This window comes from Malaclemys terrapin, chromosome 4 (assembly GCF_027887155.1).
Source record: "Malaclemys terrapin pileata isolate rMalTer1 chromosome 4, rMalTer1.hap1, whole genome shotgun sequence".
Taxonomy (NCBI): domain Eukaryota; kingdom Metazoa; phylum Chordata; order Testudines; family Emydidae; genus Malaclemys; species Malaclemys terrapin.
Window position 1 is genome coordinate 25,688,977 of NC_071508.1, and position 15,383 is coordinate 25,704,359.

General features: G+C 55.4%; 1 protein-coding gene across 1 annotated transcript in view; it reads left to right on the forward strand.

The window, feature by feature from the left end:
* Window positions 1-327: 327 nt before the first annotated feature.
* DENND2D (DENN domain containing 2D) overlaps window positions 328-15,383 on the forward strand; it is a 30,440-nt gene continuing 15,384 nt past the window's right edge. Inside the window, exons 1-4 of the mRNA XM_054028065.1 lie at window positions 328-497; window positions 8,869-9,047; window positions 9,853-9,965; window positions 10,802-10,871. Of these exons, the coding sequence (XP_053884040.1) occupies window positions 434-497; window positions 8,869-9,047; window positions 9,853-9,965; window positions 10,802-10,871 (426 nt within the window). The 5' untranslated portion in view covers window positions 328-433. The remainder of the gene's footprint in view (window positions 498-8,868; window positions 9,048-9,852; window positions 9,966-10,801; window positions 10,872-15,383) is intronic.

Sequence of the window (15,383 nt, forward strand, 5' to 3'; positions counted from 1 at the left end):
CTTCGCCCCGGGGGTCAGGGCTCTGTCCTCCATCTAGGTCTGCAGCCAGCTCCCCAAGGACTTGGTTCAGGGCCCTCCCCCATCCCCAGGTTGTATGCAGCTCCTCACCCCCTATCAGGGATCCCCCAGGTGTGCAGCCCCGCCTCCCGTCAGCTCACCCCAGGTGTGCAAGCCCCCCCCCAGGTGTGCAGTGCTCCCCCCTCCCCAGGTGTACAGGGCCCCCCCTCCCCAGGTGTGCACTGCTCCCCCCCAGGTGTGCAGGGCCCCTCCCTTCAGTCCTCCCCCCCCGCAGGTGTGCAGGGCTCTCCCCTCCCCTGAAAGCGAAAGCGGCGGCGGGAGCGAAGGCGGAAGCGCGGTGCCCGCTCCGGGCTGCAGAGGGACCCACCTGCCGGTCGCCGCGCTCAGGGTCACAGCAGCTTCGAGGGGAGCCGGCATGGCCGGGACGGGGCTCGCCAACTTCTTCCGAAACAGCTTGCGGCGCAAGTCGGCTCGAAGAGGTGAGGGGGGGCAGGGGGACTCCGCGTCCTGCCCCTGACCTCACTCCGGACCCATTGCTGCGCCCCCCCTCGCCGGGTCTCCCTGCCCCATTGCGGCGGCGCCCCCCCATCTCCCTGCCCCATTGCGGCGGCGCCCCCTCCCCCGATCTCCTTGACCCATTGCTACTGCCTCAGCGCCGGGTCTCCCTGCACCATTGCGGCAGCGCCCCTCCCCCCGATCTCCTTGACCCATCGCTGCCCCCCCAGCGTCGGGTCTCCCTGCCCCATTGCTGCGCCCCCCCCCTCGCCGGGTCTCCCTGCCCCAATGTGGCAGCGCCCCCCCCCCCCGATCTCCTTGCCCCATTGCTGCGCTCCCCCCCCCCCCGCCCGCCGGGTCTCCCTGCCCCCCAGACTCTTGGCTTGGGACTCGTAGCTGTTCGGGAAGGAGGATCCGGGACTTTCCTGCGGGGGCAGCAGCCTGGGATTCCCGAGGCCGGCGCGGGAAGGCAGCCCGGGTGCAGCGCTGGCCCCGAGCCACGCGGAGCTCGGAAGGCGGGATCGGGCCCACTCCCGCTGTGACTGTCCCGCTGCGAAGGGGCTTTACGGGGACTCCCTCTGCCCAACCTGCTTTGAATCCTGCCTGTCTGGGCACCTGCTGCCTCCCCACCCCTAGCCGGGCAGGATTTGGGTGGAGAGCTCACACGAACTCCCACCCCCTCAGCCAAGTCTCCCCTAGCCTGACATGCTGCGGTCATTCACACCCCTGCAGAGCCCCACCTCCCCGATTCACACCTCTCTGCACTGGTGCAAGTGACTGCCCAGGATGCAGGGGCAATGGACATTCTAGTTTTACACCCTGGAAATGCTGCTGGGACAAGCTATTAAACAGGGTATAGCATTCAGAGGTATGGTTCTTATATGCCCCCATTACTAGAGAATCCCAGCCTGGCCCAATCTGTCTTGTATTTGTTGGGTGAGGTAGGGCAGTGCCACTCTCCCCAATTTACAGGTGGGAAACTGAGGCACGGAGAGATACAGCCACACAGGCCGAATTGAATTGAACGTGAGTCTCCCAAGTCCCAGCCCTGATATGGCTCTATCAGTCCTCAAGATGGTGGGCCCTAAAATCAGCTCAGAGTTACCATGCTGACCATCATTGGAAAATGGGGAGATGGCTTGCAAGATAATGTACCTTGAAATATTCACTGGTCTCTGGACTGTGCAACAAGAACGACCGTTTACAGGGTGCTTTTAGTGTCCCAGATACCTCAGGCTCAGTGCGGCCTGAATTCAAATGCCATGACTGATAAAAGTGGAGGGAAAGCTGAGGATCGCCTCATTAGAGGCACAGCACTGACTGGGCCTTCTTTTTGTCATCTGGTGTTTACCATGTGGCGCCCAGGGAGGAGTGGAGCCCAGGGGCCACCTTGCCCGGAATCTGCATGCCCTTCGTTCTAGTGCTCTGCGGGTACTGGAGCGGCAAGCCCTTCGGCTCTTCTGGGGGAGGCTGGTTTTGTTTTTTGATCCTTGTCAAGTGTTGGTAGAGCTGTAGAAAACCTATTTCCTTTCCACTAGGGCAGCTGGGTGTCTGCACGTTGCAAACAGAGCATGAAACAAAATTCTGCTGCACCGCAAAAAGTGGCCAGAGAAATGGAACGTTTTATGTAAATAGTAAAATATTAAAGTAATTCTGCACTTAAGGGGCTGATAGTATCACAGCAGGAACTGCCTTGCTGAGCTGGAGTGAGCCACGTAATCATTCCCAGTTCTGATCTCATGTAGACAGGGACACTTTCTGCCTTTTTGTCTCCTCCCACCCCCGCCATGCTGTCAGGAGCCTGATGGGAGTGTGTGCAGGGCTTATCTATGCAGATAAATTACACTGAGCTTAACTCACTCAGTTCAGAAACCAGTTTAGTGAAATCAGGGCAATTTCAGTGTCAACTGGGCCTCAGGGGCATCTTCCTCCCACACCCTCTCCCCAGAGGGTCATGCCACGCTGTACCAGGAGGAAGAGGTGGAAATCAGCTGCACCTGCTTTGGGTTCCAGCTGCAGCTGTTTGCTCCCAGTACCTGCTTACCCAGCCAGCCAGACTTCCCTTTGTGGGAAGGAGTCTGGAGCCCAGTCCCCTCTTCCTGAGATGGTCACGCTACTCACCTGCCTGTCTCCCCCCCCCACTCACACTCCTCATACCCAGCCTTCACCAGCCAGGCCTGTTCCCGCCCCTGCTTTCATATCATCATTGATGGAGAGATCCATCAGAACCACTCCCACCTCAGTAAGGAAAGACCTGCCCCCCACTTCACAAACTGATGGGGACCAGTTCCGGATGATTCGCCATCAGCGTGAACTCACCTCACCAGCCACCTCAAACCCAAAACCAGCAGGGCAGCCTCTGGGAGTTGCTGGGGTGTGGGCAGGATGTTGGGTGAATGAGGAGCTGTAGCAGTGGCACTAAATGTTTGTTGCAGAAGCCGAGACCTTCCCTTCCTGAGGCAGAACCCTGTTCCATGGCTCCTGAGTAGGGTGACCATATTTCCCAAAAGGGAAAATGGGACACAGCGTGGGGTTAGCTCGAAGGCCCCCCGCCCCCTTATGTGGGGCTGGCCTGAGCTGCTCCTCCCTCCCCACCCCCTGTCCATGTGGGGCTGTCCCATGCTGCTCACACCCCAGGGCCAGGCGGGACCGGCCCAAGCCGCCCACCGACTCGGGGCCGGCCCACACCACTGCCCCCGCCCCTGCCCATGCGGGGCTGGCCTGGCCGGAGCCGCTCGCCCGAGCCCTCCCTCCCCTCATGCAGGGCTGGCATTACCCCCTGCACATTCCTCTGCGTCCCACTCAGGGTCACACCCCACTTTTGCGGCAAAACTGGGCATTTGTCCCATTTGCTCTTGCCAAAGTCAGGTCGGCTGGGACAGGGCTTAAAAAAGGGCCTGTCCCAGCCAAAACGGGACGTATGGTCACCCTACTTCTGAGTTGATTGGTTTGTGTTTCTGAAAGTGCTTTGGAGATCAAGGTCCCCGCAATAGGTTTGTAGCCAGTCTCTCTAGCTCTTGTAATGGTGCTCATTGCCAGTCTCCCGTTCTTTCCCACCACCCCACTGGATTATCACCATGGCAATAGCCATGTGTCCCTTGCTGGAGTTCATGGCACGCTTCTTATTCAGCGTGCGCGGGGCCCATTGGCTGACCTGTGTAACCAGTTTGGCCCAGTTTCCTTCCTCCCGTCTCTCTGTATGGTAGGATGTCCTAGAGTGTAAGTCCTCTGCGTACTCTCATCTTCTGCTGAGACACTATGGGATAGATGCCCAGATTTTCCAGCATGCACTGACACAAACCCAGTTGGCATGGCCGTGGAAGGTATGGATAAGCTCAGGTGGCTTTTATGACTGCCAAGCTGCTGAGTGGACACAGTGCTACTTGTAACCCATTAAGATGATTCTCCCCCTAAAATCTCAGCTGCATTTGCAAGCGGAGGGGCTCTAAAAGTGCTGTTGGTGCTATTTCCAGTTGGGGGTGTCGGGATTTCAGAAGGGAACAAATTATTAATGCTTGGTCACTTGATAGCTGGTGGAGAGATTCAGACAGGTGGCGTCTTGATCCTGCCAATACTGGAAGTGCTGTAGCTGGAGTGTATTTTAAGGTTACACCAGGCAAAGCATTAGCGAGGACATATAGCCATGCGCATTCCTGTATTGGCTCCCCAGACATGGGCTGGGTGGGCCTAATCAGGCTCTCTCTTCCCAGGTGGCAGCTATATTACTGGAAATCAGAGAATAATATCTGAATTCGGTCAGTACGGTAGAAACCAGAACCTACTTTTAGCTGCAGCCTGCTGCTTGGCTGAGGGTGACCTTTTGACAGGGAGGGTGCACTCCAATAGGAAGTGCAACCTTTTGACCATGGCAGCTACCTTCCGCAGCTGTTGTACACTGGCATGGAAATCTTCCTCCACTTCCAGTGCTCTCAGTTATGCCTGGCCAGGCTGTCCCAGCTTCCATAAGTACTCTGAGAAGAACCTCTGTACCATCCAGGAGGAGCCTGGCTCCACCCTGCATCCAGCGAATCTAATCTCTTCCAGTAAAGGACACACATCATCTAGGTGCCTAGCAGGCGTGTCCCTGCTGCTCCTTTCCGAGGACGGAGCAGCAGCACCTAATTGCAGTTCTGCTCCGTGGTAAAGTCTCTCAGCAGCTGTGCCTTCCACGCCCACGTAGGGGTGTGCAGGTCTGTCCTACAGCACTGGGGTGCGAGTGTATTACCTCTGGTGCTGCTGGTATCCGTCTGGCCCACTGCCTAAGGCAAACAGGTTTGGTATTTGCACTACAGGGCCAATGCAGGGACATTCTGCTTCCCCTATGCGTCTGCGTGCACTGCTCACCCATCAAACCGGTTTAATTTTTTCCTCTTGCGTATCAGCTTCCCTTGTGTGGGGATTTGTCTTCTGAGTGAGCTTCCCTTTGCATTGAATCGGTGTGGGAAGACCATGGTGCAAAAGCTCAGAGCAGGTGATGTCAATTTGGAAATGGATCTCCCCTCTCTACTTGGAGGGGATCCTCCTACCCCTAGTCGCAGCTGGCAGGCGGCATTGTGGGGCGGGGCGGGGGGGAAGGATAGCCATGGAGCTGCTGCCTGAGTTGCACCTATTCTGAGGATAAGGAGAAGCTGCCTGTTCTCAGCATCTTTCACTGGCTGGAACTAAAGAAGTAAAGGGATGAGGCTGATGTCCCAAGAGGTCCCCTCCCTTCCCCCACATAATCTGCTCCGTGTCGGTGCCGTGTATGCCAGAGAATGCAGATGCAGGGGTCGGAAAGCAGAGCGGAGGGGACGTTCGCAATGGTCACGTGCAGCACGGGACAAAAGGAGATGGGGAATAAAGGCAGCCAAACAGCTGGGCACTCGGAGGAGCCCAGGGACTGAGTCTAGATCACAAGGTTGGACCTGAGTCAAGATCACAAGGAACAAGAGTGGGCAGGGTGGGAAGGGAGGAAAGGAAGGAGGGCATGGAAAGGAGGGAGAAACTTGTTTCAAAGCTGACTTGTTGCTGATGCTGGACATCCCTGCATGGAGGCCCTTGCTGTGCCTGGGACAATCGGGGGACTGGGCTAATGTGGGGTTTCCCAGTGTGTCACTGACAATATCAGGTCAAAGCGCCCGCTGAGGAATGCACACGCCCCTCTTCAGAGTGCATGTCCCGCGTGTGGGCAGTAGAAGACTGGTGCCAGGCTACAAGGATGGTGCTGCAGCTTTGGGCCCCCTCTCACTGGAGAAGAGGAACGTGGTTGTAACTGGCCCGTTAGACACCTCCCACCCTTCTGAGAGCCCATCCCCAAAGCTTGGGCAGAAGGAGAGGGTGGCAGCCAAGACCTTGTGATCTGGGCAGAGGAGAAAGGGCTACAGGGTGACCCACCATGCACGCAGTCTTCGCACCCCTCCCTTACTCCTATAGCTGGTCAGAGAGGAAGAGAGCCTCCATTAGATCAAAATACTCCACTTCTGCTTCATTTGGTCCTGAGCCAGAGTGGGGGGAACAATGCGTTTTTGGAACGATGGCCTCACATTTGGAGTCTAAGGTTGCCCTAAAGCTGCTTTGTACAAGTAGGGATGTGATGCTTGCTTAAAATAAGATGGATGCTACCAGCGAGAACGCAGGGCAGAGAGGCTCTTCTGCAAACCTGCCTCATATTCATCCCTTGCTGTCGGAGTGCTGTGAAAGATGCAGACATCAGGCCCGGGTATCACAATGCTGGCTGCATCCAAGGCTCCCATCTGCCCAACTCTGCTGACGTCAGTTTGGATCAGAACAGGCAGTCCTACACTAGCAGGGTATGAGACCACACGGGACCCTGGCGTACTGGCAGAGCTGTTGTTCATAGGCTCCATGATGGGTATAGACACTGGCCATGGAGGTTGTAGCTCAGCTGAGATGTGACCCATGGAGGGAGTACACCTCCCAGCTGCACGCTATTATTCATCTCTAGCAGTCGTCTCCCCAAGAACATTCTCAGGTCATTGAAGACAAGCTGAGGGTTCCAAGAAGACGGAGGAATGGGAGAGTAGATCTAGAAACGTCACACTAGTTAATGCCTGTTGTGATAATTGGGCCTACCAATGTACCCTAGTTGCAATCTCAGTTGTAAAAAGTATATGAAAGTGCATAAAATGTTACTTTCCCTTAAGGTTTGTTATTATAGGTTATTGCAGGGATTGGCAACCTTTGGCCCGCGGCCCACCAGGGAAAGCCCCTGGCGGGCCGGGCTGGTTTGTTTACCTGCAGCGTCTGCAGGTTCGGCCGATCTCAGTTCCCACTGGCCGCGGTTCGCTGCTCCAGGCCAATGGGGGCTGCGGGAAGTTTTATCCTTGAGATCATGGGTCAGCTGTGCACCAGGCCACTCACCTGGCATAACTTACATTAACTGCCAGTAGCCAGAGTGTGGGGGAGCCGCCTCTCCCTGTGCCAACCACAGGGCAGGGGGTGGTGTAGGAGCTGTTGCACCTGCTGTATGCTCCCAGACATTTCCCCCTCCCAGGTCTGGCTATACCAGCTGTAGGGGCACTTTGTGCCACAGGAGCAAAGCAGCCTAGTACATAGGCTGGAATGACAATTCCTCCCAGAGTGCGCAGTGCAGAACAGATAGACTGCAGTAAATCCAGCCCCATCATTTCATGATTTCTTGGTACCCTAAAGTGCATTTGCCCCATATGCTTTGCTGACCCTCTGCCCACCCCCACCCTGTGTGATGCAACTTGTGGTTATTATTTCTGTTCTGTTGAGCCTTGGACTCGGGGTGAGCAACCCTTTATTGTAGCTGCTTGGCACCTGCTCTGGGGGGCAATAAAACTCGAAAGTTAATGGCACAATCCAAATGATAACAGCCACGTCCATCCTGGGATGAAGAGCTTAAAGGAGTTGGTGCGCATTGCATTGGAAGGACACCTGCTTTGTGTGTGCACCCAGTGTCTTGCGGGTCTGAAGGGGCCTGCTTGTGCTTGGTATAAAGTGCTAGGCAAGTCTGGGCTGGGTTGGTACCAGGATGGGAGACCACTGGCTATTCCAGGCTTTCTGTTTTGCAATAGCAACGGCTGCTCTTCGTGACACAGAATGGAGAAAACAGCGTTAATGCAAAACTCCCACACGCCAGACAAGTGGCCTCTGGATTCCTTGCGGGGGCGAGGGGGGGGGCACCCTGCACATTTGTGGCTTTAAAATACTGCCTTTGCTGATGGGCGGGGTCTCTGACAGACTTTGGACCTACGGGCTCTGCAGTGTTGGTGCTAGGAGGTGCTTGGCCTCCCTGCCCTGGCTCAGTCAGCCTGCTCTGTACTCTTTCAGGCCGAGGTGTAGAAAAAGTTAAACAAGCAGCGACGAGTGACCTGGAGAGCCCAAGTTTCTAGGTTACAGTGTGAGAGTGACTCATGTAACCTTAAGAAATAGCCCACATGGCTCGATACTGCAACTGTTTTTAACTTCCTTCTCTCCAGAAGCTGCAGGGCAATTTTCACACCCACTAGGATTTCCTTTTTCCCTTGGCAAATTTGTAAAAGCCCTTCCTGTTCTCCCCTGATGGTATTATCTCTTTTTGCAGCAACAACAGCAGCCCTTGTCTGTTCCTTTCATGTCTGAACAGGGGACTTCTCTTTTCTCCTGTCACCTGCGCAGCAGGCAATTCAACTTGAAAGTTAATGGCACTATCCAAATGATAACGGAGGTGGCCAAGTGCATCCTGGGATGAATACATTATAGGAGTTATAAATAAAAAAAATAAATAAATTAATGGAGATATTCTATCTCCTAGAACTGGAAGGGACCTTGAAAGGTCATCAAGTCCAGCCCCCTGCCTTCACTAGCAGGACCAAGTACTGATTTTGCCCCAGATCCCTAAGTGGCCCCCACTTTAAAATACTATCCTTGCTGATAGGTGGGGTCTCTGACAGACTTCGGACCTACGGGCTCTGCTGTGTTGGTAAGGGTGAGGTGTAGAAAAAGTTACTACAAGTAAGTTGGTGTACGTTGCATTAGAATGACAGCTGCTTCCTGTGTGAAGGGGCCTGTGGACGTTCTTATTCAGAATTAGCTTAATCCATTTTGGAAGTGGATTAAGCTAATTTTGAATAAGATTCTTCTATCCAGAATAAGATCGTGCATACAGGGAGTTAACCAGGAATAGCTATTATGCTTTACATTTGCACACCGCCTTAATCCGAATTAACATCTCAGTATAGACAAGCCCACAGTCTGTGTTTCCTTGTTTGGTTGCCTCCCTTCTCCATTTCCGGTGCAGGTCCTGGTGCATTACCCCCTACTCTCTGAGCCAAACTGCATTCTGGATCACTAAAAAAGGCAACCCCACTGGCTGCCATGTCACCATGCATCATAACTTTTGGGTTACAGATGTAAATCAGGACGCACCCCCGGACGAAAGCAAATCCGAATCTGCAAGGAGGCCGGGAGAGCGAAGCCACTTCTGCTACTCACCAGGACAGTTCTTCTTCGAATACCTCGTCGTGGTTTCACTAAAGAAGAAATCAGGGGGTGATTATGAACCCAAGATAATCTACCAGTTCCCAAAGGTGAGGAGCCCTGTCCTGGTTCCAGAATGTGCACGTATTTATTAGAAGTCACCTCAAAATTGTCAGGGCTCTGGGCAGCCTGAGCATAGATTACAGCAGCCTAAGGCCATTTTAACTTAGTCTGGGGGGACAAACTGACCCCCAGTGGGGCCAGAATATGGGAAGTGCAAAGGAGGCTGAGCACAGGCTCTCTCAATCAGAGCCCCAAACTCTTTTCTTCTGTCCCACCCACCCCACATCTCCTAGCAGAATCCTCCCTGGGGGCGAGATGCGGCATGTGACATTTCAGGGACTTGATCCCTTTTGGGGGAAAGGAGGAGAAGGGTTGAAAATCATGCTTCTGATGGGAGGTTGGCTCTTGCCTTCCCTTGGGAGGGTCAGCCCGGCTCCAGAATGCACCTCTGTTCATGGTCATGGTGCCTCCTTTTCAGTTTGGAAAGCTTCATTTTGGGCTGTGTCAGTATAGCTGAGTCTTGCGTCTGGCCTTGTTGCTACCAACAGCTATGCTGCCCTTCTCGCTCAAAGCCTATGCTCCCCCCAGGGAATGGTGGGCTTGCTAGACTGGGGAATCCTCCTGTCCACCCTGGAGGCAGTCTAGAGAGATCAGGAACCAGTCAGCTGTTGGACAACGGACTAGGTAGTGACCCGCTCTTCCAGTCCTGGGGCCCTGCACTGCTCTGCCGACACACCGCAGTCCTGACCCACAGAGCCCAGCTAGAGAGTCCAGACTTGTTTCCCTTGTGCAGTGGCTGGGTCTGGATCCCTTTTTATTGTGATTTTACTTCTTGTATCATTTTCATTTCAGCGTGAGAACTTACTGCGGGGCCAGAAGGAGGAGGAAGAGAGGCTGCTGCAAGCCATCCCCCTCTTCTGCTTCCCCGACGGCAATCACTGGGCCCCACTCACGGAATACACCAGGTGACTCCCTGATTAATACGGGCTAAGGGACCAGCCCAGAGCCAGCGCTGCAGGCAGGGGCCCATGGGCGGGGAGCGGGGAAGGGAAGGCAAGTCCTCATGCTCCCTCCTACTGCCCAGATGTCACAAGAACCCAGTGAGCTGCTTGGGTAGGGAGAATTTCCCTGCCTGGCTTCTGCAAAATCAAACCACTCCTGGCTGAGATTTCACCTTATTGGCTCTTAACCGTTGCAGTTTATCTGGCCAGGGGTTAGTGCTTCATCATCCCACGCTGCTTATTACTCACAGCTGAGCATCTCTCCTCTAGATATTTAGTGGTCTGTTTATTTGTTCTTCTTGATAATTATTATTCATTGTGATAACAATTACGCCTAGCTCTTATCAGGAGATCTCCAAGCGCTTTACAAAGCAGGTCGGTGTCATTATCTCCATTTTACAGATGGGGAAACTGAGGCCCAGAGTAGGGTCATGACTTGCCCAAGGTCACCCAGCAGGCCGGTGGCAGAGCTGGGAATAGAACCCAGCTCTCCTGAGTCCTCATCTAGGGCTCTGTCCGCTAACCACACTGCCAGCCCGTAGCGCCTCGAAGCCCCACTCATGGGCCAGGCCCCATTGTGCCTGCCCCAGGGGGCTGACAGTCTAAGCCAATGGACCTGACTGGTAATTAAGTGGAGGATCCAGCTGTTGGGAGGGTCAGTCACCATCTTGGGCAGTGCTGGTGACTCTCTCCCTGCCCCCTTTTGCCCCGTCACTCAGTGGCTCCAAGCTAAGCTCCTGCGGCTCTCACACCTCGACCCTTAGCAGAGCAGTGGAAACACGCCTCTCCTTGTCTTTCAGTGAAACCTTTTCGTTTGTCCTGACCAACGTTGATGGCAGCAGAAAGATAGGCTACTGCAGGCGGCTGCTGGTGAGTATCCCTCACTTTAAATAATCTGGTCTCATGCCGGCCCTTAGCACCCTGAGCAGCCAGCTTGGCTGCAGCGCGTCTCCATCCCCCTGGGCAGCACCAGGAGAGCAAGCAGAGCCAGGCTAGCCCCAGGGAACCGCTTACAGGAGACTCACTCTGCAGTTGGCTCTCGGGGGAAGTGCTTGTGCCCAGCCCTGCTGCAGCTGCAGGCACGGCCTGATGCCAGACAGAGAGACGGTCGGGGATGGGCGTGTGTGTGGTGAAGGGTAACCAGTGACAGGTGCAGGATGGGGGTGGGGGAAATGTGCAGAGAGGCAGGAGGAAGAGGAGGGGTGGTGGAGGGCACCTTGGTACACACATCTAGTATGATGAAACTGCTGCACTCCTTCGTGGCTCCCTTAGAGAGACTGGGAGAGACGGGCACAGGACTGGTTAGCTACCCTTGAGGGCCTGACTGGCTCAGAGGCAGGACAATGAGATATGGATGGTTACCTCTCGGGTGCTGGTTTGACTCCAGCCCAGTTCGGCTGTGGTGGAAGACTGTTACCAGGGCCTCCGAACTATGTATCGTGGTGTTGGCCACCTATAGTCAAGGCCCTGTGTTGACCCAGGCAAGAGTCACCTAAATTCTGTGTGGAGATCACTAGATTCTTCAGCCTCTGGTTGAAATTTGATGGCAGTTTCAGATCAACTTGATTTATCTGGAAGGTTTAGAACATAAGAACGACCACACTGGGTCAGACCAAAGGTCCATCTAGCCTAGTGTCCTATCTTCTGACAGTGGCCAATCCCAAGTGCCCCAGGGGGAATGAACAGAACAGGTAATCATCAAGTGATCCATCCCCCAGGGCCACTGGGGGCGGGGCAAGTGGGGCAATTTGCCCCGGGCCCTACAGGGGCCCCCACAAGAATATAGTATTCTATAGTATTGCAACTTTTTTTTATGGAAGGGGGCCCCAAATTGCTTTGCCCCAGACCCCCTGAATCCTCTGGGCGGCCCTGCCATCCCCTGTCGCACATTCCCAGCTTCTGGCAAACAGAGGCTAGGGACACCATCCCTGCCCATCCTGGCTAATAGCCATTAATGGACCTATCCTCCATGAACTTATCTAGTTCTTTTTTTAACCCTGTTATAGTCGTGGCCTTCACAACATCCGCTGGCAAAGAATTCCACAGGTTGTGTGAAGAAATACTTCCTTTTGTTTGTTTTAAACCTGCTGCCTATTAATTTCATTTGGTGACCCCTAGTTCTTGTGTTATGAGGAGTAGTAAATAACACATCCTTATTTACTTTCTCCACACCAGTCATGATTTTATAGACCTCTGTCATATCCCCCCTTAGTCATCTCTTTTTCAAGCTGAAAAGTCCCAGTCTTACTAATCTCTCCTCATTCGGAAGCTATTTTCTGAACCTTTTCCAATTCCAATATATCTTTTTTGAGATGGAGTGAGCACACCTGCACGCAGTATTCACTGTGAATAATCCATACCCCTGAGCGATGTAAGTTACACCGACCTAAGCACCAGTGTAGACAGCGCTATGACAGCTAGACAGCCTCTCACAGAGGTGGAGTAATTCAGTCGACGGGAGAGCTCTCTCCTGTCGGATTAGAGCGTCTTCACCAGATGCGCTACAGCAGCGCAGCTGTGCCAATGCAGCATTTTAAGTGTAGACCTGCCCATAGCGTTCTAGGCCAGAAGGGACCCGCGTGTCATCTAGTGTGATCTCCTGTATTTCACAAGCCACCACACACCACCGAGCCCCACAATCAGAATTAGCCCAATTTATTACAGTCCTCAGGAGACTTAACTATTGATGCGACAGGCAGAGAGCAGGAGGTTAGCAGTGCCTTCGGTTGTCTGCAGGCTCAGGAAAGCTGCAGAGCTTCGGTGACTCTTAGTTCGTGTTTTCAAGCTTTTCTTCAAGCCCTTAAAGGCTAGGAACACACCATCTTTTTTAGTTTGGTGCTTAGATGCTGAAGCACAATCCTGCAGGCCAGGAATGGTGGAACCCACGAGGTCCTGCCTCTACCCAGCACCAAGGCCCCGTTTCCTGTTCGTTCTATTCAAGGCCCGATGTGATGCGATAGCGGAGATTGGTGTATGCTGGGAATTGTGCTGCGCTGTTAATGGGCTCTGAAATCGTTGCCTGCTTCAGTTCTCTTCAAATAACCCTAAAGATGCCCCCAGCATGGAATACATAGCATCTCGGCCGGGGAGACAAGCCCGCTCAGCTGCCTGACAGGCCTCACCGCCTTGGCATGCCTCTGTGCGCGTTGAGTTCAGACAAGTCCATGCTAGCACTTCCCCCAAACAAACCGAGGTCTTTGCCAAGCGACGCGTCCTTCGTCTCTGCACAGCAATTCCTGAACCAGAGTGTGCCCCGGCCCTGAATTCCACCCTACGAAGGGAGTCTGAATCCCTCCTGAGCCACACCGCTGGCTGCTTGCCCTCGGGGCTGGGGAGGCAGACTTTGTTGCGGGGGGGGTGTAACTGATGCCCTCAGGGCTGGCTCCAGGGTTTTGGCCGCCCCAAGCAGCCAAACAAAAAAAAGCCGCGATCGCGATCTGCGGTGGCAATTCGGCGGGAGGTCCTTCGCTCCGAGCAGGAGTGAGGGACCGTCCGCCGAATTGCCGCTGAACAGCTGGACGTGCCGCCTCTCTCCGAAGTGGCCGCCCCAAGCATCTGCTTGGTAAGCTGGTGCCTGGAGCCGGCCCTGGACACCCTCCAGGGGTGGTGTGCGTGGAGAGTGGCAGCTCAGCACAGGGCTATAGTGTGCTGCCCAAACCACAGACCCTGCCTCAGTGTCTCCTGCCTGCAGCTTTATCCCCCCTCCCCTGCCCCATGAGTCTCTGAACCCATCTCTCCCAAACCTGCCGTGCTTAGCTAGCCACCAGTTTAATTCCTCACTTCCCTTCCTGACACATACTCTGTTCCATGGTCTCTACTGTTACCCCCCCCCCCCAGACCTGCCACACCCCCACCCCATGCCCAGGGGTTCCAGCAGCATGCTGGGCAGCAGAGCCGTAACTAGGTATTTTTGCACCCGAGGCAAGAACATAAAATTGTGCCCTCCCCCAGGGCCGGCTCTTCCGCGGCAATTCGGCGGCGGGTCCCTCAGTCCCTCTCGGAGGGAAGGGCCTGCCACCGAATTGCCGCTGAAGAATGAATGAAGGGGCGGTGGTAGAGCCTGTGGTTTTGGGGGGGGTCAACTCCATGATTTTTGACTGCTTGGGCTGGTAATGTTGCTTCCAAGATGGTCTTTGGTTCCAGTCCAGTTCCAATCCAGAGAGGGACTCACAGGTTAAGAGAGGAGGGAGGTGCTGGATATCAGCAGTGGCCATTAGGGATCAGCATGTGTCCTGAGAATGCTGGGAGTTCAGGTCTGCAGGGCAGGATCAGGGGTGGCAGGTTTGTAGAAATTTTGGTGGTGCCCAGAACCCACCCCCGCCCAAACTCCGCCCCCACCCGCCCAAGGCTCTGGGAGGGAGTTTGGGTGAGGGAGGAGGTCTGGTGTGCAGGCCCTAGGCTGGGGCAGGGGATTGGGGTGCAGGCTCTGGGAGGGAGTTTGGGGATGGGAAGGGGTGCAGAGGGATGGGGTGTAGGGGTAAGGACAATGGGTTGTGGTTACAGATGAGGTGTTTGGAGTGTGGGAGGGGCTCAGGGTGAGGGCTCTGTCTGGGGCTGGGAATGGGAGGTTTGGGATGTGGGAGGGGCTCAGGGCTGGGGCAGAGGGTCAGGGTGTGGGGGGATGAGGGCTCTGGCTGGGACTGGGGATAAGGTGTTTGGGGTGCTGGAGGGGCTTGGGTTGAGGGTGTGGTGGGGGGGTGAAAGCTCTGATGGGGGTGGGGGCTCTGGGATGGGGCAGGGCTGGGGATGAGTTTGGGGTGCAGGCAGGCTGCTCTGGGACAGGGGCCAAAGAGGACTCCCCCCAGCTGGCAGCAGCAAGCTCTGGGGGAGGATCCCCCCTTTCCTGCCCCCCCCAGCAGCATACTCGCCGCCGCCACCACCACTGTCACTGCATGTGCTCCTAGGGCCCCTCTCAGGTCCAGGAATCTCCCTCGCCTCCCCCATGGTGGGTGCTGGGGGGCGCTGCGTGCGCCTCCTTCCCTGCTGTTGCCCCTGATTGTAGCTTCACTGGGGGTGAGGGATGGGGCTGCCTCTTTGCCCCAGCATGGGGCAGGAGCGGTGACTCTGGGCGGGGGGGCCCCTGTGCTACTGGAGGGTCCCATTGGAAAATGAAAGGGTCTGAGGGGGAAGGGCAGGCTCAGAGTCAGTCTGCCCTGGCATTGAGATTGGGGGCACTAGGACCCTGCGGCAGCACTTGCTGCAGGGAGGCAGCATGGAGCTGCTCTGCTCCGGGGCCGGGAAGTGGGGGGAGCAAGTCGGGGCCAGGGGACACTCGGGGGAGGCACGGGGGGGGGGGTGGCAGGGGGGGAGATCACCTGGGTTATAAATATCTCTGCCTGCCAGCAGCTTTTTTTCCCTCTCCCCACCGCTTTCTGTGTCCCC